This window comes from Taudactylus pleione, unplaced genomic scaffold (assembly GCF_031769625.1).
Source record: "Taudactylus pleione unplaced genomic scaffold, aTauple2 ptg000093l, whole genome shotgun sequence".
NCBI lineage: Eukaryota > Metazoa > Chordata > Amphibia > Anura > Myobatrachidae > Taudactylus > Taudactylus pleione.
In genome coordinates, this window is record NW_028284495.1 from 13,293,855 (window position 1) to 13,318,376 (window position 24,522).

The window sequence follows — 24,522 nt, forward strand, 5'->3', positions numbered from 1 at the left end:
AAGCGTTGTGAATACTTTCAGGATGCACTGTATGTATAGATGTGGTAGGGAATATAGATTATAAACACCTCCGGGGCAGGGACTGATGTAAATGATTAAATATACTCTGTAAAGCACTGCAGAATTTATGTATACTGTATAAAAACTATTTATAAATAAAATATATACAAAGAAATGGTAAAACATTATACTAATAATTATACATTGATATTAAATGAAAATAAAAATATTTTTTTCCAGGTACACTTTAGTATCAATTAGTTTCATACTGTATGTGTAGCAAAAGACTTAAACTTTTTTGTTTTTCTTTCTTTATGTACAAACTCTGAACAGAGATAATTTGCAGAATGCTGAGAATATATGGGCTGAATGCACTTCAGACTTGTTTAGCACTGACAGAAAGATTGAGGATGGTAAAAAGCTCTACAGTGAGTTACTGAGTGAAAAACAACAGGTCACAGAGAGCGAGAATTCATGGAATCAACAAGTAAGTCACATAGAGATAATTAACAAGCATCACATCTGCACTTATTCCTCTTATACAGTACATGTGATCTTATTTACTAACATTGTATATACATGTAAGCGCAACCAATCTGTATTCGTTTTTTATTTTTCTAGGCAATGACAGCAAATGTCTGATTTGTTGCAATAGGTACTGTGATAGGATCACTGGTAAAGTGGTCTGTGGCAGGTACATTTGTCCCAGATTCCTGTCCTATGTGTTTTAAACCCCCAGGAGAAAGTCTGCAGTGTAGCAGGCTTGAGTTTCGGCTTTTTGAAAAGCCGGTTTGGGACCTGGGGGTTGTGGGTGAGAGGAGAGGGAGGGCTCCACCCACGGCCACTCCAGGTTTTGGTTCTCGCAGCCTGGTAACAGGCTTGTTAGGGTTTCCACCTGAGAGTGGCCAATATAAGCCTAGTGTGTTTAGGGCTGAGTGTCTCACCTGGGAGAGCAGGCAGGGAGTTTGCTCAGAGACACTTGAAAAACCTATTTGTGAGTACTGTGCTGTGCCTTGTTGCTGGTGAGGGCATTAGGCCCTGCCAGGTTCTTGTAGTGAGGGAACCACCTGTAAAGTTAGAGCCCAGCCAGGGCTAGGATTTACGTTTATGATTTCTTTATGTTATTTCTGTTTTGCACAATAAAGACTGGCGCCGACCAGCTTGTACTCGAATCCAGTCTGGCGTACTATTTCCCAGCTGCTGTGTGTGTAAGGAAGGAGTCCTCTACACAGGAGAGGAACCCCTAATCTGACTGTATCACAATATGGTGGAGAATGCGGGCACCCACACACACTGAAGTTGTAGCAAGAGGAAAACTTTCCGTTTAAAAATTAAAGGGACAGACACCCAATTTGTGAGTGTGGAAATAACGCTGTGTCCTTGGAGTCCCATAGAGGAGGCGTCAGCCAATGCTCAGAGAGGCAAGGTTCAGCTTCCAACCTACACCCCAGGACAAAATGGGACATTATTAAGGCCTTGCTCCAAGCTACAGCAGCTCAGCAGGAATCTACCAGAGCTCAGCAGGAGACGAACAAATTTCAGCAGGAATCTACCTGGGCTCAGCAGGAATCCACCAGGGTGCAACTGTTGGCCTTGAAGACAGCCCAGAGGCAACAACAGGTCGCCCTCGAGGAAACCCGCCAGGCCTTAGCGGAAAACAGCCAGGCCTTAGCGGAAAACAGCCAGGCCATAAAAGAGGTGGTACAGCACCTGGTTGCCCGGCCCAGAGATGTTAATACGGGTCCTCCCACCACCACTCACTCCGTACGAGCCAGTCACTTCCTCCAAAAGATGACTTCGGGCGATGATGTGGAGGCCTATCTCACCGCATTTGAAAGAATAGCGATGGATTTGGTTGGACCCTTAATGAAGTCTGCCAGGGGACACCAGTATATTCTGGTCATAATGGATTACGCTACCAGGTACCCGGAAGCGATCCCGTTGCGCAATACGTCAACCAAGACCATTGCCAGAGAGCTAGTTCATGTCTTTAGCAGGCTGGGTATACCCAAGGAGATACTAACTGACCAGGGTACACCGTTTATGTCAAAAGTCATGAAAGAGTTATGCCGCCTGTTCAAAATTGAACAGTTAAGAACTTCGGTTTATCACCCCCAAACCGATGGGCTGGTCGAGAGGTTTAACAAGACGTTAAAACACATGCTTAGGAAAGTGGTCGACAAGGATGGTAGGGATTGGGATTACTTATTGCCGTATTTATTGTTGGCCATAAGAGAGGTTCCCCAGTCCTCCACCGGGTTTTCACCCTTCGACTTGTTGTATGGGAGACACCCAAGGGGGTTACTAGACATTGCCAAAGAGACATGGGAGGGGCAGTCTAGTCCTTACAAAACGGTGATTGAGTATGTTTCTCAAATGCAAGAGAGAATTGCTGCGGTAGTGCCGATAGTGAGAGAGCACCTGGAACAGGCTCAACAGGCACAGCAGAGGGTATACAACCGCAATGCCCGGTTACGCAGCTTTGCTCCTGGGGACAGAGTGTTAGTGTTGGTTCCCACTGTGGAAAATAAACTTTTGGCTAAATGGCAAGGGCCCTTTGAAATCTTAGAAAGAGTGGGACAGGTCAATTACAAAGTTTACCAGCCGGGGAAAAGAAAGCCGGAACAGATATACCATATAAATCTGTTAAAGCCCTGGAAAGATAGAACGGTACTGTCGGCCGTCCGAGCGCCTCCAGTAAATCCAGGGCCCTTAGTTCCCGAAGTGACAGTGGCAAAAACCTTGTCGGCAATTCAACAACAAGAGGTCAAGGAGTTTCTGATCAGAAATAGGGTGCTGTTCTCTGACGTACCTGGGAAAACCTCGGTCGTTAAACATGACATAATCACTGACCCAGGGGTTAAAGTTAATCTAAAGCCCTATAGGTTACCAGAAGCACAAAGAGAATCGGTGTCGAAAGAAATTAAAAATATGCTAGAGTTAGGGGTTATTGAAGAATCACATAGTGAATGGTCAAGTCCCATTGTGTTGATTCCAAAGCCCGACGGGAGTGTGCGTTTCTGCAATGACTTCCGAAAGTTGAACAGTGTTTCAAAATTCGATGCCTACCCGATGCCAAGAGTGGATGAACTGATTGAGAGACTAGGGACGGCAAGGTATTTAACCACTCTTGACCTAACCAAAGGGTATTGGCAAGTACCGTTAACCGAGAGCGCCAAACAAAAGACAGCTTTTTCAGCGCCAGAGGGCTTGTTTCAGTACAAGATGTTGCCCTTCGGGCTACATGGGGCACCTGCTACCTTCCAAAGAATGATGGACAGGATTCTAAGGCCCCATAGACGGTATGCGGCTGCTTATCTGGATGACGTGGTCATTCATAGTCCTGATTGGCAGTCTCACTTACCCAGGGTACAAGCAGTGTTGGACTCCATCTATAAGGCAGGTTTGACAGCCAACCCAAAAAAGTGTTGTCTAGGCATGGAGGAAGTAAAATATCTGGGATACACCATTGGCAGAGGCCTGATAAAGCCTCAGCTCAATAAGGTTGATGCCATACAAAACTGGCCACGGCCTCTGAATAAGAAGCAGGTGAGAGCCTTCTTGGGAATTACGGGGTACTACAGGAGGTTTATACCCAACTTTGCCACCATGGCAGTCCCACTGACTGACCTGACCAAAGGCAAACAAAAAGTCATGGTAGAATGGAGTCCTGAGGCAGAGAAAGCTTTTCAGGAGTTGAAAGTAGCGTTGTGTTCCCAACCAGTCCTGATGACTCCTAATTTTGAAAGGGAATTCATAGTACAAACCGATGCATCAGAAGTAGGTATAGGAGCGGTCCTGTCCCAGAACAAGGAGGGTGAGGAACACCCTATTTTCTATCTAAGTAGAAAGTAGAATGTACATGAGAGAAACTATGCCACAGTGGAGAAGGAGGCGTTGGCCATAAAGTGGGCATTAGAGGCTCTCAGGTACTACTTGGTTGGAAGAAAATTCAAATTGATCACTGACCATGCCCCTTTGAAGTGGATGTCCGAAAATAAGGACAGTAATGCGAGAATTACGAGATGGTTCTTGGCATTACAAACTTTCAAATTTTCAGTGGAACACAGGCCAGGAAGCCAGCTGGCCAATGCTGACGCGTTGTCACGCGTTCATTGTTTGGGGGCTTCAGTTGTTCCGCCCCACAGGTCGAAACAAAGGGGGGGGATATGTGATAGGATCACTGGTAAAGTGGTATGTGGCAGGTACATTTGTCCCAGATTCCTGTCTTATGTGTTTTAAACCCCCAGGAGAAAGTCTGCAGTGTAGCAGGCTTGAGTTTCGGCTTTTTGAAAAGCCGGTTTGGTACCTGGGGGTTGTGGGTGAGAGGAGAGGGAGGGCTCCACCCACGGCCACTCCAGGTTTTGGTTCTCGCAGCCTGGTAACAGGCTTGTTAGGGTTTCCACCTGAGAGTGGCCAATATAAGCCTAGTGTGTTTAGGGCTGAGTGTCTCACCTGGGAGAGCAGGCAGGGAGTTTGCTCAGAGACACTTGAAAAACCTATTTGTGAGTACTGTGCTGTGCCTTGTTGCTGGTGAGGGCATTAGGCCCTGCCAGGTTCTTGTAGTGAGAGAACCACCTGTAAAGTTAGAGCCCAGCCAGGGCTAGGATTTACGTTTATGATTTCTTTATGTTATTTCTGTTTTGCACAATAAAGACTGGCGCCGACCAGCTGTGTGTGTAAGGAAGGAGTCCTCTACCCAGGAGAGGAACCCCTAATCTGACTGTGTCACAGTACGTTCAAGATATCTTACAGCACAGTTGGTGCAATGGCTAGTGTTACTGTCTCACAGCACTGAGGTCTCAGGTTCAATTCCCACCACAGCCATAATTATGTGGAGTTTGTATATTCTCCCCGTGGTACCATGGGTTTCCTCCAAGTTCTCTTGTTTCCTTCCATTGCACCGACAGCAGGACATCCCCTATGGACTAAAATTAAGAGCCGGTGGTAACTATTAAAGAGGCAGACGACCATTTTCATCACAAAAGGAATATTTAACTTGTAACCACACTATACACAGGTTACACCAATGTTACACACAGATTACACTGATATACTGTATAGGAGGAACTTTACACCTAGTTAATACATGTTGTAGGTGAACTTATGTAGAACATCAATTAGTTATAACTGAACACACTGTTATTTTGAGATTATACACCCAAAATATATTTTATTTTTATTTCATTTTGATATATAAGTGTGTAACCCTAACTCTGTGCTTTCTACAAACTCATCACATATAGTATATGATTCAGGGCCTGACTCCGCAAGGAACGAAGTAGCTTATACACTCGCAATCGGACGATTTTTGCGTACTGCGCATGCGTATGCATAGCAGTGCGTGAACTAGCCACTGTGATCAGGACAGCGATCGCATGTACTACCCAGACCCCTGGCAGAGTGATTGACAGAAAGGGCCGTTTGTGGGTGACAACGGGGGGGGGGGATCGGTTGAACGCAGGTACAGGTGTGCCAGTGCGTTTGAACGCTGTTGCATGGGCGTGCATAAATTAGCCACTGCGATACCAGACGTCTCCTGAGGCCTCATAGCGTGCGCTGAAGTAAGCAATTCCTGAATAAGGTCAGAGCTTCATTAACTGTCCGATGTTACTCGATGTTACCGATTGTTTCTCTATATTGGCCAAGTATACAGATGTGAGTAAGGGGAAGTAGGCTTCCTTATGTCAGTCTGCGATCGCAATGCGTATGCAAATATTTACATGTCACGGCTGATATTAGCAACTGCGTAGCGTGCATATAAGCAGAATAGCGATCCGTAGTGAATCAGGCCCTCAGTAAATCAGCAGAATAGTTGTTTTGTATGTGTATTGTGTAAATGATATAATATATTACAGGAGACGTATTAAAGGAATAAGTATTATATGTATCCCAGTGTGTGATCACACCACTGTTTAGCAGCTCCTGCTAGTTGAATTACCCTTCCTCAGTTTTTCTAACGTACTGCATACCATACAAGTATCATTACTGCAAATTATTATAAATTACATATCTATATGTACTATTAGTACTCATAAATTATACTTATACATCAGTTGTAGCATAGTCTTATTCATGTGTTATACTGTAATGATGATTGATTCATTGTTGTATTATTATTATTAGCCTCTATAAATCATAGGTACACAAATTACCAGCAATACCCTATATTGTGTCCTTAGTGAGGTGGCTCTCTATGCTAATTACACCGAAGTGTGTTGCACATATTATAGATAATGTTACAACTGCAAAAATTGTGGTTGTGTGAACCTTATTAAGCTGCTAACTTCTGGGTAAATATGGCATTACTTTTCAGCTTTTTCATGCATTTACTATGGTTTACAGCTTTTTCAATACATGTAATAGAAATGTGTCCTCGTACACACAGCGTGAATTGCCTGGCGTGAGTGAGCCGCCAGGTCCTGTGCTACAAGCGTTGGGTGTCTTTTTTTATGTCTATATTGCGTCTATGCCGAAAATGTGTCTAAGTCGCAATGCGATGCAACTAGGACGCACCAGCAGATTGTGCTAATGAATCTGATATGCGACACTTGCAGGAGCATATTTTTAATGGGTGCAGGGTGTGCGGTGCACACGGGCCCCTGGGTCCACGGGGGCCCACACCACACACCCTGCACCCATATGATACTTACCACTCTGGAGTCCCACGCCTGTGCCGGTGTTGACGCTGTAATAAAACTCCTGGAAAACTACCTCCGCAGCCATCTTTCTGACGCTTTGTGCATGCGCAGTATGGAAAACACCAGGAAAATGGGACTGCGCCATTTTCCCAGTGACCTGCGCATGACTAGTGTCCAAAGTCTACCGCTGCGGCGCTGCGCTCAGTGCATTTCCGGCTGCCGAGAGAGAGGAGGGGGCCCTGGACGTAGACTGCACACGGGCCCTCTCCTCTCTTGAAACGCCCCTGGACAAGTACAGTCAGGTCCATAAATATTGGGATATTGACAGAATTTTCAGATTTTGGCCTCTATTCACCACCACAATGGCTTTGAAATGAAACAAACAAGATGTGCTTTAACTGCAGACTTTCAGATTTAATTTGAGGGTAATTACATCCAAATCAGGTGAACGGTGTAGGAATTACAACGGTTTCTATATGTGCCTCCCATTTTTTAAGGGGCCAAAAGTAATGGGACAAACTAAACAATCCTAAATCTAACTTTCACTTTTTAATACTTTGTTGCGAATCCTTTGCAGGCAATTACAGCCTGAAGTCTGGAACGCATAGACATCACCAGACGCTGGGTTTCATCCCTGGTGATGCTCTGCCAGGCCTCTACTGCAAATGTCTTCAGTTCCTGCTTGTTTTGGGGGCATTTTCCCTTCAGTTTTGTCTTCATTAAGTGAAATGCATGCTCAATCGGATTCAGGTCAGGGGATTGACTTGGCCATTGCATAACATTCCTCTTTTTAGCCTTAAAAAACTCTTTGGTTGCTTTTGCAGTATGCTTCGGGTCATTGTCCATCTGCACTGTGAAGCGCCGTCCAATGATTTCTGAAGCATTTGACTGAATATGAGCATATAATATTGCCGTGACACTACCACCACCATGATTCACTGATGAGGTGGTATGTTTTGGATCATGAGCAGTTTCTTTCCTTCTGCATACTCTTCTCTTCTCATCACTCTGGTACAAGATGATCTTTCTGTCCATAGGATGTTATTCCAGAACTGTAATGGCTTTTTTAGATGTTGTTTGGCAAACTCTAATCTGGTCTTCCTGTTTTTGTGGCTCACCAATGGTTTACATCTTGTGGTGAACCCTCTATATTCACTCTTGTGAAGTCTTCTCTTGATGGTTGACTTTGACACATATACACCTACCTCCTGGAGAGTGTTCTTGATTTGGCCAACTGTTGTGAAGGGGTTTTTCTTCACCAGGGAAATAATTATTTTGTCATCCACCACAGTTGTTTTTCGTGGTCTTCCGAGTCTTTTGGTGTTGCTGAGCTTTCTTTCTTTTTAAGAATGTTCCAAACAGTTGATTTGGACCACACCTAATGTTTTTGCTATCTCTCTGATGGGTTTGTATTGTTTTTTCAGCCTAATGATGGCTTGCTTCACTGATAGTGACAGCTCTTTGGATCTCATATAGGGCTCTATTTATTAACATTATTTTTACTAAAATAAAGTGAAAAAGGGTGTTTTCACACCCTTTTCACATTATTTTAGTTTCACCTGTATTTATTACAGGGCAATTGGAGTAGAATTAGTAAAATTCTACTCCAACCCCCAGTATCACTTATTTTTAGTAAAGCAGATCGCATTTCCCATAATTGTAATGGGAAATGTGATCTGTGTGCAAGTTACTAAAAATAAATTGTAAAAAAATCCCGGGGGAAGCCCTGTGATAATAACGCCACCTGGAGGTGGCGTTATCCAGGGTCTCCCCCGGTTACCGGGCTCCCACTCTGCTCTAACGGGGAGAGCAGAGGCGGGAGCCGGTACCAGTAATCAGCTATGTGGTCTAAAGAGACCGCAAGCTGATTGCTGTAAAAAAAAGAAAAAAAAAATTAAACATTTTTTTTTTCACTTACCTGAATCCAGGGACCGGTGATCGGGGCTCCGGTGATGGCTCCTCTCCGGTCAGCTGGTCTCCCACAGTGCACTGGGGCCCGGTCATCAGCAGTATGGGAGATCACCTGATCGGGAAGCCCGGAGAAGACCACCGGAGGCCAGGAGGATGCAGGTAAGTGTAATGAAGGGAGGGGGGGGTCGCGGGGGTCCGCGATCGCGGGGGGCGGGGCTTAGCGCCGGGGGCGGGGCTTAGCGTCGTGGGGGGGTAGTAGCGGTGGTCGGTCGGCGCATGCGCGTGCTCTTAGTCTAGAGTGCGGATGGGATCCGCAGGGACAGAGCTTTATCGCAAGCTCTGTCCCTGCAAGGGATTTATAGTAAATCCCTGTGATATTACCTGAATTCGCAATGCGAATTCACTCGGTAATATCACACTACAATCCGCATTCAATATGCGGATTGTAGTAAATAGAGCCCATTGAGAGTTCACAGCAACTGATTCCAAATGCAAATGTCATACCTAGAATCAACTCCAGACCTTTTACCTGCTTAATTGATAATGAAATAACGAGGGAATAGCCCATACCTGTCCATGACATAGCTTTTGAGTTGATAGTCCCATTACTTTTGGCCCCTTAAAAAGTGGGAGGCACATATTGAAACTGTTGTAATTCCTACACCGTTCACCCGATTTGGATGTAATTACCCTCAAATTAAATCTGAAAGTCTGCAGTTAAAGCACATCTTGTTTGTTTCATTTCAAAACCATTGTGGTGGTGAATAGTGGCCAAAATCTGAATATTCTGTCAATGTCCCAATATTTATGGACCTGACTGTATATCTGTGTGCACCTGAGCCTGTGTACGAACCACAATAGAGAGTGGAATTAAAAAAGCTGCGGGCGCTACATTGTAGCACTTCATATACAGGGCTCGATTCAGACCCGCTCGCTAGATGCGTTCTCACGCAGCCAGCGTATGCGAATCCGGCAAACCCACAGCAAGGCAGGCGATTGCACGGCAAGTCATTAGCACGCTCACTATGTCTTGGCTTGCGATCGCGCTGTGTATGGAGATGCCCACCAGCCTGTCTTAAGACATAATCTCCAGGATGTGTATGCAACCTTCGGTAACATCGAGTACCATCGGAAGAGAACGCAGCGATTGTGGTCGACGATACCCTAACGCAAGTACCGCGAGTGCTTCAGTGTAAAATTCAGACATGTGACGTGTACTATGATGCTGCATCTTAATTATGCACGCTTCTGAAACGGCGTTGAGACACTCAGGCACGCCTGCGTTCGCACCACTGTAGTGGTCACAAACACAGGAGGCACTGCAGGGGCACAGATACAGGGGGCACTACATAAGGGGAAAAACTACGGGGGGCATTGCATAATGGGCACTACTGCCTGAAAAACAGTGAGGGGGGACAGCTTGAGAGCTGGGGGGGATGATGCCTGCTTTAATGCTTATGGGGGCAGAGTGGTTCTGTTGAGATAACTCCGGGGGGTGGGGTGGAGGTGGCTGGAGTGACACATGAGGGGCCGCTACAGTGGCATGGGGGGCTGGAATGACACATGAATGTGGGCTGGAATGGCAAGGGAGGGGGCTGGTGTGACACATGGAGGAGCTGAAGTGAGTATTGTGTGAATCTTACTTTTTCAATGTATTTTATGTGGATGTGGTTTTTAAAATGTATTCTGTGTGTATCTGGCTTGTTTCAGAATATTTTATGTGGATCTGGCTTGTTTCTGTGTATTTGATGTGTATCTGGCTTGTTTCAGAATATTTTATGTGGATCTGGCTTGTTTCTGTGTATTTGATGTGTATCTGGCTTGTTTCTGTGTATTTGATGTGTATCTGGCTTGTTTCTGTGTATTTTATGTGAACTTGGCTTTTTCAATGTTTTCTATATTGCTCTGGCTTTTTCTTTCACTTTAACAGTGAAAGAATTATACTCGGAAGATTATGTAAATTGTGTCGGGCTTGCCCCCAGTGTGATGTAAAAACGGGGGTGCGACACTAGGTCATGCACCAGCAAATGTCATTCCAAAGGCGTGCGTACAAAAATGGGGCATGGTCTTGTGACAGCTAGACCACACCACCATTTTTGCGCTGCTCTTTTGCTTCACTACAGTTATTTGTTGTCTCTTTGCCTCTGACTGGTTGGCCACCCCTGCTTTTCAGGGTTTATGGCCTTTTCAATGCATTCACTATGTTTCCGGCTATTACCCTCTTCCACTTTTTTCTTTTTTGACTCTAGTGTATAATTTTTATTTATTTTGGGATAGTGTACTACTGTTTTTCTATTACAGTAGAACTCTGATTATTCAAACGCTGATATTTGAGTGCCAATTATATAAAACATGGTCGACGAAAATCAAAAGTAATAAAAACTAAACTGTATAGTAAAATTACAAAAACAAATCTTTAAAATTGTACTAAATAGTCTCTGACGTGCAGTGAGTCAGTTGGTCGTCCATGCATGTCGCATCTGTGCCTCTTGCTGGCAGCTTAATATGCACTAATGATGGCTCTTCTGCTGACTGTTGGGTCTGTCCTGCATCCAGGGCCATAACTAGGGTAGTGCGACCTGTGCCATGGCACAGGGCAGGGAGCGATGTTCGGACCTGTCAATTTTCTGTTTATTAACATACTCACTTGTAGCTTCTTCTTCTTTTATCTCCAGCAGCTCCTGGCCTCCCCTATCTCTTCCCTGGCCCATCCCCATGAGGTCATGGCCCTTTTTCGGGTGCATGTCTTATGTCCCTATATGAAAAATAGCTGTCTGCATCACCGCTAAACTGTCATATATGACGGAGGTCACAGTGCTAGATGAGGTGAATGTGGGGTAGAGATAAAAAAGATATTAAAATGGGGGAGTAAATGAAAACACGGAGAGAGAGATTATAGTTGAGTAGCGTATTATTTATTTTGTAAGAAGCTGAGAATTATGTTAAGGTGGTTAATATTACTATAGGACCTGTTTATCAATACTTGCAGGATATCTGCCGAAACCACCAATTTTTGTTTTTAGGGGTTCCCCCAACTAAAAAATATTTCCCTAATACATCCAAATGGAATACCCAATTTTTTAATCACAAAAGCAGCCCAATGCTTTCTTGGCAAATTTACCAAGCATTCCGGAGTTTGGCCACGGTAGCTATCGCCACCTGAAAATGGTATTAGCCATTGTAGCCTATAGTCTACACTCCCCAAAAAGTACCAGGAGAGGGAACTATAAGATACCTCCCTCTACACCTTCACATGCACAGTCAACATATTGCACATGTTCAGTATTATGGCGGCTCCTGGAAACTGAAAGTAAAGTGATCACTAATGTGGTACTTCATTTCTTATCTGCGAATAGTGGTAGTAAAAATTATAATTATCAGATAAAAAGCCTCTTTTCTGCACATGAGTGGAGTCCATTTGTGACCAACATGAACAGACCATAGTAACTGCTTCGATGAGTTCTACTAACTGGATAAGTGATCACTAATATTAATTACCAGTTGTTATAAGATAGCATCTTAGATTTCTTAACAGCCAACACATTATGACTCAACTAATCTTGTTTTCGTCTTCAGGTTCCATAGGGTCCACAGAAACTACCTTGGGGTATGTGGTTGGAGTTATCCAGGCACCAAACAGTCAAAGCTTTAGCTCCCAGAATGCACTGGTCCGCCTCCGTATATACCCCACCCTAGCCACAGGCATTCAGTTTTCTGTTTGGTGCTCAGCAGGTTTCAGATGCATCTTTTGAACAGGGGGCTCAAGCAGTCCCAAGCTTTAATTTTATGATTTATTTCTATGTTACTGGGTTAGCAGTGCTGAGTGTCTTAATCAGACGCATGCACTGCGACTCCTCCTACCTCCACCAGTAACGTATCTGGTGATTTCGGCGGGTCACAGTGGAGCTTAGCTAGCAGCGATGCTGGAGGCCCGGACTGCAATCGGACGCACAGAGATGTCGGGCGATTCTTTGTTTATGTGGAACCGCGCGCAAAGCAGTCCTTGCTTCCGGCGCTGCAGACGCAGTGAGGGCCTGGGACAGTCTGTGTCTTCACTAGACCACTGGGGCCTTATCATCTGATTCCGGGGATCGGCAGTAGACGCATCTACTGCCATGAGGTCAGCGCACCCGGCAGGTTGATGTAGCCAAGGGGAGGTAGCCTCTCCCCCAGCTGCTCCCCCCCAACCCATATGCAAAGCCTACGAAAGTTTCCTGCATCTGGGTTGCTTCTCCTACCCGCCTCGTGTATATGAGATCTCACAGTCCACCAGTGGTGCTCTGCTGAAGCGGTTTGTTCTCAGAAGGTTTGGGTCAATCTCCCTGTATACCTCTACCCTGGATCAGGTATATTGGACCTCATTCAGTCGGTCGTAAGTGGCCGCTCGGTCTTACCCAGCGATGTTCGCTAAACTGCATGTGTAAGATTCGCAATGCGCGTGCGCAAACTAGCTGTTGCGATCGTAAATATCTCTCTCCTTGAACACAGCCAGGTCGTTAGTTTCAGTGACAGAATGAGCCGTTTGTGGGTGGTAACAGGGGAAGGTGCTTGTGAACGGGGGAGTGGAGATCCGAACGCAGGCGTGCCTGACTATGCGAACGGAGTTTAATGGGAGTGCATAATTAACAAAGTAGTGTCATGGCACACGTGACATGGGTGGTTTTTACACTGACTAGATCGTAATGCTTGAGAGAGGGTATGGTCAGTCTTAAGCTCTGCGATCAGCTTCAATGGGTCCCGATGGTCTCGATTAATCCTTATAACCCCGGAGATGACGTGTGTTGTGATCGAGAAGGGGGCGTGTATTTAGTCCTATGGCAGCTTCTTAGTCTCGCTCGTTCAGCTAACGAACCCATCTTAGCGATGCAACTTGCGATCGTTTCATTTGCATATCCGGACCCTTTTCCCTTACGATAGAGCGGACCTAACGACCGACTCTGAATGAGGTCCATAGTGCTCTACATCCTACCAAGCCTTGGGTGTTGGTCAGTTGATTCAATGCCCATTACGATTTACTTGCATATGCATTGTATGTGATTTGTGCTAGCTGCTGTGTGATACTGCCTTTTTTTTCTGTCAGTTATAACTATCACTGTGTTTCTCCTCATCCCTCTATACAGGGTGTGTGGGGTTTTCTGTGTACTTAGCAAATACTGGTACTTGTGAAGACTGTCACATTGCATTCCGTTTATACCTTGTACCTTTTATACATTGATATGTCAAAGGTTAAGAATAAACAGGAGGTTGACGCTCCTGTACTGGTTTCATGTAAATCCTGTTCAGCAGGTCTGTCGTCTCAGGATTTCATACAGGATGGTTTGTGTGCTGCCTGTTTTAAAAAGCTACCTCTTCAAACCAGTACACCAGCTCCTGTACAAGAGCCATCCTGGGCGTCCTCTTGGTCTCAAGTTATGTCGCATTTAGTGGACCGTGCAGCAGCTCCAATGCTGCCTCCCACTATGGGGGTTCCCGCAGCAGTTACACCCTGCTATGTATATGCCCATTTTTGGATGGATGCTTATGCTCACTCAAATCAGAGTATGGTTCAACCATCTACCACTGCTCAGCAAGTGGTGCAAACAAATAGACCAGTTACCATTAAGCATAGGCATAAGAGAGTATCCCATCAGGCGCAGCCTGCGGATTCTAGCACATCATCACATGGTCTCTCGGCTGGAGAAGACCACCAATCCTCTGTGGATGTCCCCTCTCTGGTAAGAGCGGTTAGATCCACCTTAGTATAGAGGACGAGGAGGTTCCGCCTAAATCTAAGACTCTGGTCTTTAGGCATCAGAAAGTGGTAAAGGATTACTTTCCTCAGTTTGAGCAGCTTACGGACCTCATAGCTGAAGCATGGAGCATGCCTGATAGATGTTTTCATGCTACATGGAAGTTAACATCTCTGTACCCATTTTCACCTAGTGAATGTACTAAGTGGGAAATCCCGCCGGCTGTAGATGCTCATGTGACACAATTGATCAGGAGCTCTACATTACCTATTCCATCTGCATCCTCACTCAAGGATGTTACAGATAGAAAACTTGAAACATGTTTGAAATCAGTTTTCTCATTATCTGGAGCTATTACCTGGCCGGCTATGGCCATAGCCTGGGTAGCCAAGGCTATGGAGGAATGGACGAAAGCTCTGGAAGACAGTATGCCACAGGCTACCAGAGAACAACTGTCCTATCTCTCCCAAATGCAAGAAGCGGTCCAGAATTGGATAATATAGTGGCTACCTTAGCAGCATCAAAATCTGCTTGATTACCATCTGCAACTACCTCTAAATATAGGCAGTCTTCCTTTCAGACCTTTGGCCCGCAAGGAAAGTCAAAGGGACAGTCTTTTTCAAGAAAAGATAATTCCGCGGGAAGGCCAAGCGGCAGACCAAGAAATCATAGTCAGTCAGACGTCCAGCTTCCAAGCTGAACGATAATCCGTCTGCCAGATGGGGCGGGCCTCCCCCCAAGGGCTCACAGGGTGGGAGGCAGACTTCTCCAGTTTTCTTACGCCTGGCATCAGACAACAACGAATGCTTGGGTTCGAGATGTAGTCTGTCAAAGATATGTACTCACGATTCTGAATGATCCCCCTCAAATGTTTTTTGTACAACTCCTCCATCAGACCCAGTCAAGGTCATGGCCCTCCAAGAGGCTATTCATGCCCTGCTGCTTTCAGGGGTAATAATCCCCGTTCCTCTGGCCCAACAGGCAAGGGGTTATTATTAAAATTTATTCTTGATTCAGAAGCCCAATTCTGAGTTTGAAATCTCTCAATAGGTTTATCCATGTGCCCAAATTTCGTATGGAAACCGTACGGTCAATTATGCTGGCAATGGAGCCTGGAGATTTCATGGTTTCCCTGGACATACAGGTTGTGTATCTGCCCAAGGGTTTCTGAGGTTTGCTGCTCATCAGCAACATTACCAGTTTCAGGCTCTGCTCTTTGCTCTGTCCATAGCCCCTCAGGTGTTTACCAAGATAATGGCAGCTCATCTCAGACAACAAAGAGTCAGGATACTGCCATACTTGGACGACCTCCTGATATTAGTGCAGTCTCCGGAGATGTAACAACGTCATCTCCAGCTGACCATTGCCTGTTTACAAGAGCACGGCTAGATTGTCAATTGTAAAAAGTCTTCTCTTTCTCCAACTCAACAATGGTACATCTGGGGGCACTACTGGATTCTCTGGCACAAAGGATCTTTCTACCAGGACACAAGATTTCTGCTCTACAATTGCGGGTGCGCAAGTGTCAGTTCACTCAGCAATGCCGGTTCTGGGGTCCATTGTATCCACCTTCCACATGGTGGCATATGCCCAGTTCAATTTCAGACCCCTGCGGCGATGGATTCTGCCTCAGTGGGACAGTCAGTATCATCTGATAAAGTCTCAGACGATCCTCATCTCGCCAGACGTTTGTCTCTCCCTCATGGTGGCTACAGACAGCTCATCTAAACAAGGGTCGCCCATTATGGATCCAAAATTATATTCTCCTCACCACGTACGCAAGTCTTCGAGGATGAGGCGTGGTGACAGATCATCACGCCTTTCAGGGAAGATCGACAGCTCAGGAAAGTCACCAGCCCATAAACATTTTGGAGCTTCGTGCAGTGCACAAGGCGCTCATTCTGACAAAGGACCTTCTTCAGGACAGGCCTGTCCAAATTCAGTTTGACAACGTGACCACAGTGGCCTACATCAACCATCAGGGAGGCACATGAAGTCCGACAGCCATGAGGGAAGTGGCAAACATTCTTGTTTGGGCAGAACGCCATTTTCCAGCAATCTCGGCAATATTCATCGCAGGAGTCCTCAACTGGGAAGCGGACTTTCTAAGTCGTCAGCAAATACACGCCGGAGAATGGGCTCTCCATCCGGACGTCTTTCAGCTCCTGGTGGACAAGTGGGGACTACCGGACGTAAAAGGTCCCCAGGTACGGGTCTTCGTGGACGCTCTGGCGGTGAGTTGGGACTTCAGATTGGGCATACCTGTTTCCTCCAATCTCCCTCCTACCAAGGATCCTTCAGAAAATTCAAGCAAGAAGGCGGCAGGGTGATACTAATAGCTCCTGCTTGGCCCAGAGGGCATTGGTTCACCTATCTGACATGTCTATCTATAGACAGTCCACTTCCTCTGCGGCCAAATTTGTTAGGGCAGGGTCCTTGAGTCTTCCATCTTAAAAGCCAAGGGTTTTTCTACTTCTGTGATTCAGACGATGCTCAGGGCAAGAAAGCCTTCTATCACAGTCTTTGGCATTCCTTTTTTCAATGGTGACCCCACAAGGAGTATGACCCTAAGGTTTTCAGGGTCTCCCGAGTTCTTGCTTTTTTCCAGGCTGGACTAGACCTCGGTCTTCGCGTGGCTACCTTGAGAGTTCAGGTTTCTGCATTGTCAGTTTGGTTCTAGCGCAGATTCACTCCCCTGCCGTTTGTCCTTCCGATGGCACCGTGGGATTTATCCTTGGTTTTCAGGGTGCTGCAGGCTCCTTCCTTTGAGCCCTTGGACACAGTGGACCTCAAGTGGTTGACAGCCAAGACACTTTCTCCTCGCTATCTCCTCAGCTCGCAGAGTTTCTGATTTGGCAGCCCTTTCACCTCGCTCCCCATTTTTGATTTTTCACCAGAATAAAGCTGTCCTCCACACACGTGCGGGTTATCTTCTGAAGGTTGTATCCCGTTTTCATATGAATTGTAGTTCTGGCCTTTCAGTCTTCAGACCTTTCTGTAGGTGAAGCTTCACTGGATGTGTTTTGAGACCTTTGTATCTACTTGGATCGTACCAACTCCATAAGGAAATCTGATGCGCTTTTAGTGTTCTATGGTTTTCACAAGCGAGGCTGGCCAGCTAACAAGCAGACTCTGGCTCGATGGCTGCGTATGACTATATCTCCCTGATCTCCCTGTCCCTACAACGGTGACAGCACATTCAACTCGGTCTGTGGTACCATCATGGGCGTTTAGGCATGGCGCCTCTGTGGAACAGTTGTGCAAGGCGGCCACTTGGTCTTCTGTTCACACTTTCAGCAAATTTTATGCATTTGATACTTTTGCCTGCCAGGATGCTTCCTTTGGGCGGCGGCTTCTCCTCTCTGCTCAGGAGCGTCCCTACCCTTAAGGGAACTGCTTTAGGACATCCCCAAGGTAGTTTCTGTGGACCCTATGTAACACGAAGAAAATAAGTTATGGTAGACTTACCTTTGTTAACTCTTTTTCTTTGAGGTCCATAGGGACCCTGACGCACCGACCCTGAGGCACCTGGCCTCAGTTGGGATCTGTTCCTTCTTGTCACTGATTCCCTCATCTTTGTGAGAGTGTTTCTAGTGTAATTTTTACTTCCTTCTCCACTTTCCTTCTGCCATTTAGGCTTGATTGCAAACTGAATGCCTGTGGCTAGGGGCGGGGTATATATGGAGTAGGACCAGTGCATTCTGGGAGCTAAAACTTTGACTGTTTGGTGCCTGGATCACTCCAACCACATACCCCAAGGTAGTTCCTGTGGACCCTATGGACTCTGCTACAAAGGTGAGGTTGTGGAAGACAGTTTCATGTCACAGGTCATACACCGTGGCAAGACTGAGGCCAGCAACAAGCATCAGCAAGGTCTCTCCCAGGCAAAGATTTCAAAGCAAACTGGGGTTTCAAGATGTGCTGTTCAAGCTCTTTTGAATAAGCACAAAGAAACTGGCAACGATGAGGACCATAGACGCAGTGGTCAGCCAAGGAAACTTAGTACATCAGATGAAAGACACATCAAGCTTACTTGCCATCATGGGGCCGTATCCAATTAGCGGTGAAAACTGACGTTTTTTTCGCCATTGGCAAAAACGGGCGTTTTTCGACAACAAAAGGGTGAAACTTTCGCCAAAAAACAAGCGAAAACAGCAACAGACGAAAAAAAACTGGAGAAAGAAGTTTTCTCCTTCCCAGACCAGGAGAAAAAAAAATGCAAAATCCCTATACAGCCAATGTCATTAAGGACTATCTTCAGCGTAAAGAAGAACAATGAGTCCTGGAAGTGATGATCTAGCCCTCACAGAGTCCTGATCTCAACATCATTGAATCTGTCTGGGATTACATGAAGAGACAGAAGGATTTAAGCAGGCCTACATCCACCGAAGATCTGTGGTTAGTTCTCCAAAATGTTTGGAGAAACCTCCCTGCCCAGTTCCTTCAAAAACTGTGTGCAAGCGTACTTAGAAGAATTGATGCTGTTTGAAGGCAAAAGGGTGGTCACACTAAATATTGATTTGATTTAGATTTATCTTCTGTTCATTCACTTTGCATTTTGTTAATTAATAAAATTAAACTATTAACACTTCTATTTTTGAAAGCATTCTTACTTTGCAGCATTTTTTCCACACCTGCCTAAAACGTTTTGTGTTAGGGAGATTATTTGCTGGATGATTAACCGGGTACAGCGGCACTTTCCCCTCTTCCAGTTTGGCTGTCACTTTTCCCCCACACGAAACGCTGCATGTACTGCAACAACGAGCATCGGGAGCCGTGTTTGGCAGGAGCAGGACTACATTGGAGCATAAGGCTCCACACTCTCTCTCCGCAGTGGGGGACTCACAGTATACAGAGACCTTGAGCGGTGGGAACCCCATCTTTACAGCGGTGAGTGCTGACCAGATACACTAGTGCGGTGCTCGCTGTTATTAAATATATTGGGGCTTTAGCTTACCTCTGATAAAGGGACTTTTTCTCCTCCTCCATACCAAATAGGAGTAGAGATAAATGGTTCATCAGCCAGACGCGGCTGTGATAACACTCTGCAAACATCAGAATATGACCCTCTCCCCCTGCTATACAGCCCGGAGCTTGCACATGGGACCTTAAGTGCTATATACTAACTTTATTATTTTGCCCCTGTTTATATTAACTGGAAGAATCACTTGTTAACTTGTGGATGTGGACTTACATCGATACAAAATAACGATATACAAATTGATACATCTTACTACTGTATCCTGGGACAATATAATGTGACGGTCAGCATAATTCCACATGAAGTAAATGTGGAATATCCAGATCTCCCAAGTTTGTGTAAATGTCCACTTCCGGTGTTGCCTCAATCAGTGCTTGGAAAGGCAGCTGATTACAGACACCTGGGAGAAGCTGGTTTAAGAACTGCAGAGATACTGGGGAACTGAGCTTGACGGTGAAATAGTCGCCCAATTTATAGACCTGGGGGTGAAAAGTGTTAGGGTTCCTGGACCTGCGAGTCCACTGAAGAAATATTGCAGTATTGGAAGACTTTGTATGACATCTTGCCTGTGAAACTGCCATATCCTGTGTACCTGCCTGTGGTGAGCAATAAAAGCTACTGATGGATTTTACCCGGTCTATGTGATTCTTGTCACAATAAATTATTTTACTGTGCAATTTTTAACCAAATTGTTTCATTGATTGTGACATATGTTGTCACCTAATACCACACTAAATGACGACGTATTTCTGTTTATTGGACCCTGGTATTTGTATTTTTATATATTTCTTTTTCTTCATTATCTTTTATTTATTTACTTATTTTCATGTTTATTATTATTATAATAAACTATAATTGGCACATTTGCATTTTATTTATACATATATTTTTTATATTGGGCGTTTATTTGTTTTGCAAGAGATAATTAGATACTTCCCTAGCGCTGTTCCCTTTAGATTATTGCATTCTTGTACTTGCTACAAAAGAAGGTTAATGGTTCCCATACACAGACGGTATGCGTACGACATCCCGACGGTCTGGATGCCGACGCTTATAATACCGACGCCGGTCAGTTTCCCGACCGCTGGGATGCTGAAGGTAAGTAACGGGGTTGGGGGGGAGGGTTAGGGTTAGGCACTAAGGGGGAGGGTTAGGTTTAGGGTGCGGGGAGGAGGAGGTTAGGTTTAGGTACTAGGGTGGGTGGTTAGGTTCAGGCACCAGGGAGGATTAGGGTAGGGAGAGGAGTAGAGTTAGCATACCGACCACCAAGTGTCGGTATGTTAACCCTGTTGGGATTCTGAGCACCTGGATCCCGACTGCCGGGATAACATACAGATTCCTACACAGACATATCTGGTCACATCATCTGATCGCTGAGCATCAGATCAGATGTTGATTGGAATTGGCGGCCAATTTATTGTCAGTTAAGACTAAACCACGTAGGAGACACTCAAAAGGGGACACTTGAAAAGAGCTCATATCAGATGTAGCTGGTTAACAAAATGGTTAAATAGTAACCGAAGTCTTATTTTATTAGCCATATAGGGCCATATTCAATTAGGCAGCGAAAAGTCGGAATCGGCCGATGACGTCATTTTCGCATGTTTTAATTATCCCCGTATTCAATTACAAAGACTTTTCGGTAGTGCAAAAAGTCTTTGTAAATAAACGGGGATAACTTTTCACCATGTTTTACATGGCGAAACAAATAGCCTGCACCCCTGGGAATGTCATTTAAAAATGAACTGTGTCAAAAAAAAAAAAATCGGGACACCCCAAAAAATGTACTTTAATTTTGGGGGTAAAAAAAAATAGGGAACACACTTCTAAAATAGCCAAATTAAATTCAGAGGAGTTCCCAAGTATGCGGCAGGTGTTTTCGTCATTGCGGGAGTAGCGACAGGTGCATTTTTGCAGAATTTTTAAAAATCATTTTAGGGACTTAAAAAAAATGCTTACCCCCATTTTCATGCACCCCAAATTTGATAGATTTTTTTTGTTGTTAAAAATAACTATTGCTAAGTGCTATTCACCCCTTATTCATAGCCGCAAATATGCACCTGCCGCGGGTATTAGAAACCCCGACTTCCTTCACCAGGTAAAAATGGGGGTACTCATAGTTATCCTCCGTGTCTAGAGATCTTTAAGGGGGTCCCTGGAATATTTCCCGAAAAATTCCACTTTTTTTGCGATACTTACTGTACCTTTCTGCCGGTTCCCGTTTTCGTTGATTTCTAATTGAATATGGGGTAAAAGCGCGCGCGCCCGATACTTTATCCCCGGACAACCTGCGATGTGGGGGGTATTCAATTTGGGAGCGAAAAGTCAGTGCTGGACTTTTCGCTCCCAAATTGAATACCCCCTTAGGCTTATGCCTGCAGAGCATTCACCTTGCACTTCCCTGTATAAATGGTTTCTAAAAGGTGCCATAGATATACCATTGAAAGTATAGACTGATAGCTGATTAATGCCAGTTAAGCTTGCAGAAGAAAAAAGGCCTGGTGGTCTCCACTATTTATACATTGCACTCTCTAAGCTTTTGCATATAGGCACAATTTATGGAGTATTCAGCAGGACATTCCTTGCTAATGTTCCCAGTTTGACAGAAGATGCAAACTCCAAATCCCCCCCCCCCATAGACATTGTCTTCCCGCTAATGAAAGTTCTCCCCACGTTTGTTCATAAATGGGTACATGACAGTTGGTGCTGAATTCTTTATTTTTGTCCACTTTGTGGTTATACCATATTACCATTTTCTAGTGTTTGTGACTAGAAAATGAATGTGTGTATATCTGTCGGAGTTACTAAGGTAACATTTATAGTAGTGACATTGTCTAAATGTGATATGTTTCATGTAAATTCAGCACTGCAATCTGTTGTGAAAAAAGGGAAACAGAATGACTGCCGACTACTAATTTAAGTGCATAGCTCAACGGAATTAACTTCCCTTCAAGCATTAAATTTGAGTTTTGGATTGATAATTTCATATTAGCTGTAAATAAATATAAATTCTGTTCTGCATTTCTACAGACTTGTTGAAATAACATTAACTTTGTAAAGGAAAAGACCCATGGTTAATTTAGTTTGTCCTCCCATCATATGGTAGATAGTGTTCTAGTAGAAGAAAATGTATTTTAATGAAAGTTTAACAGTTTATGGCGAAGTATCAGAACTTCTAGTGAAATTTTCCCCAACCCTGCTAAATTTCTGTTTCTAATATACAGTATCTTATAGGAAAATGCAAACGTGAATATTAATTAAATTAATCTTAAAGTAGATATTCATAGCAGGAGGTAGTGATGTTTAAAATTACACCAAATGTAAAATATAAGTTGATCCAATGTGTAAAAACATCTAGTATCCCTGTTCTTCTGTAATGACAGAACTCAAACAGGGACATTTAAGAGCAAATAGTGTGCAAAGTATGAATAGTTAATTGTGAATGGTGCTGATTCTGAAATGTCTTATGGAGGTCAAAATAGAATGTTTGCAAATATAGGATTTTTGCCAAATGTTGCAAATTGACATGAAATTAGCATTATGGGCAAATCAAAAAGAAACACTTAAAATGTCATAGCAAAAACATTAAGTTGATGTAAGTGTAAAGGGGCACATCCACTAGATGATCTACTCCCTGTCCAATCTCTAAACGATTTTCCCTTCATTTTTTCCCTTGAAATTTTATCTTTCAGTCTAAACGATTTGCAAACTATCTTTAATAGATCAATTGAAACTGACCTGCATGTTCAGTCGACTGACGAGACGATCAAACGACCAGCGGGAGCGCTCATCGTTGATCGTTAACGACCAAACACTGCACGATTTATAAACGATTTTTAACTGATTGAACGCTAACGACGTCGTTACCGTTCAATCGTCTGCTAAAATCATGTAGTGGATGCCCACCTTAGGTTCTTATTAGTATATAAGTGCCAGGGGCAAACGCAGGATTTTTAAGGGTTTTTTTGTAATAAATATATATATATATATATATATAAACACGCATATTTTATACACACATACATTACACACACACATATATATGTCACACATACATTACACACAAAGACATATATGTCACACATACAACACAAGAACACGTATACTCTCTCTTACCTTGGAGCAGCTGCAGGTAGAAGATGGGGACAGGACCAGGCACCATGTAATTAGGCCCCTCCCCCTAGCTGCAAAATGGTGCGATTCACATGTAAGTCTCAAGGGGCGGGGCCAAAATGACACAAATGTAATGGAATAATGTCATATTGACTCTGCCTCCTCCCTATTGACCCGCGAATCACGGCAAATGTTTTATATCATCTGGCTGTGAAAAATAAAAAGCAGCCACAGCATCTTCTGTGACTTAAGAACTAACTTAAATTAGGACACAGAACAAGAGGCATTGCATCCAGTAAGCAATCATTTCCACTTCACAGTAAATCTTTTAAAAGAGAGCGCGTTTTAATAAACATGGTGCCTGCTCTCTCTTCTGCCAGGAGCGGTTTCTGGGTACTCAGAAACTCCCCCTACGTGTGTTACTGAGTGCTAAAAATGTTGCACCTTTATTTGACTCATATACCTGTTGTTCCTCAATTGTGCTAACAGCTAAAAACAAAAATGCCTGCACTTAACTTTTCTCTTACCATAATAAAAAAGGCTAAATATGTTTAAAAAAGTAAAATATTATAAGACCGTAAAAATCAGACAACTATATATAGACCCTTTTTAAACAGTATTTTAGTAGCAAGAAATAGATGGGTACAGCGCCACTACCTGTGTAACTTACTGAGTGAACCAAATGAAGTGTATAGTGTATAGCAACTGGGCCTATTAGTGTTCCGGCATCAGCTCTGAGTCAATAATGTAATACTAGTGTGGGTATTATTGAAAACAGTGAAAAAAAGGGAATTGACAATCAGGCGACTAGTTTGCTATATGTGTTAAACCACAACAGTGAAAGATACAATACAACACAAATGAGTTATTAATTTCAAGTGCAATTAAGTCTGGTTATAACTCAGAACATATAGGAAAATGTATTCCACGCTAAATAATAAATAATAATAAGTGCTAGTGCAGGGTCTGTTGGCTGCCTCATGCACTGTGGAGAACTACCTCTCTCTTCTAACCAGATAAGCTGCTTAAAACATCAACTTACCTCTACTTTGTTTTTATTTATTTATTTTTTACTGCCAGTTATTATTTTTATATGGTCACATTCATTTATTTTTTATGTGTGCTGTTTACTAATAAATTGTCATAA

The 24,522-nt window shown here is 44.1% G+C and overlaps 1 protein-coding gene across 1 annotated transcript in view; it reads left to right on the forward strand.

The window, feature by feature from the left end:
* CCDC178 (coiled-coil domain containing 178) overlaps positions 1–24,522 on the forward strand; it is a 434,648-nt gene that overhangs the window by 99,628 nt on the left and 310,498 nt on the right. Inside the window, exon 9 of the mRNA XM_088469772.1 lies at positions 334–487. Coding sequence (XP_088325898.1) covers positions 334–487 — 154 coding nt within the window. The remainder of the gene's footprint in view (positions 1–333; positions 488–24,522) is intronic.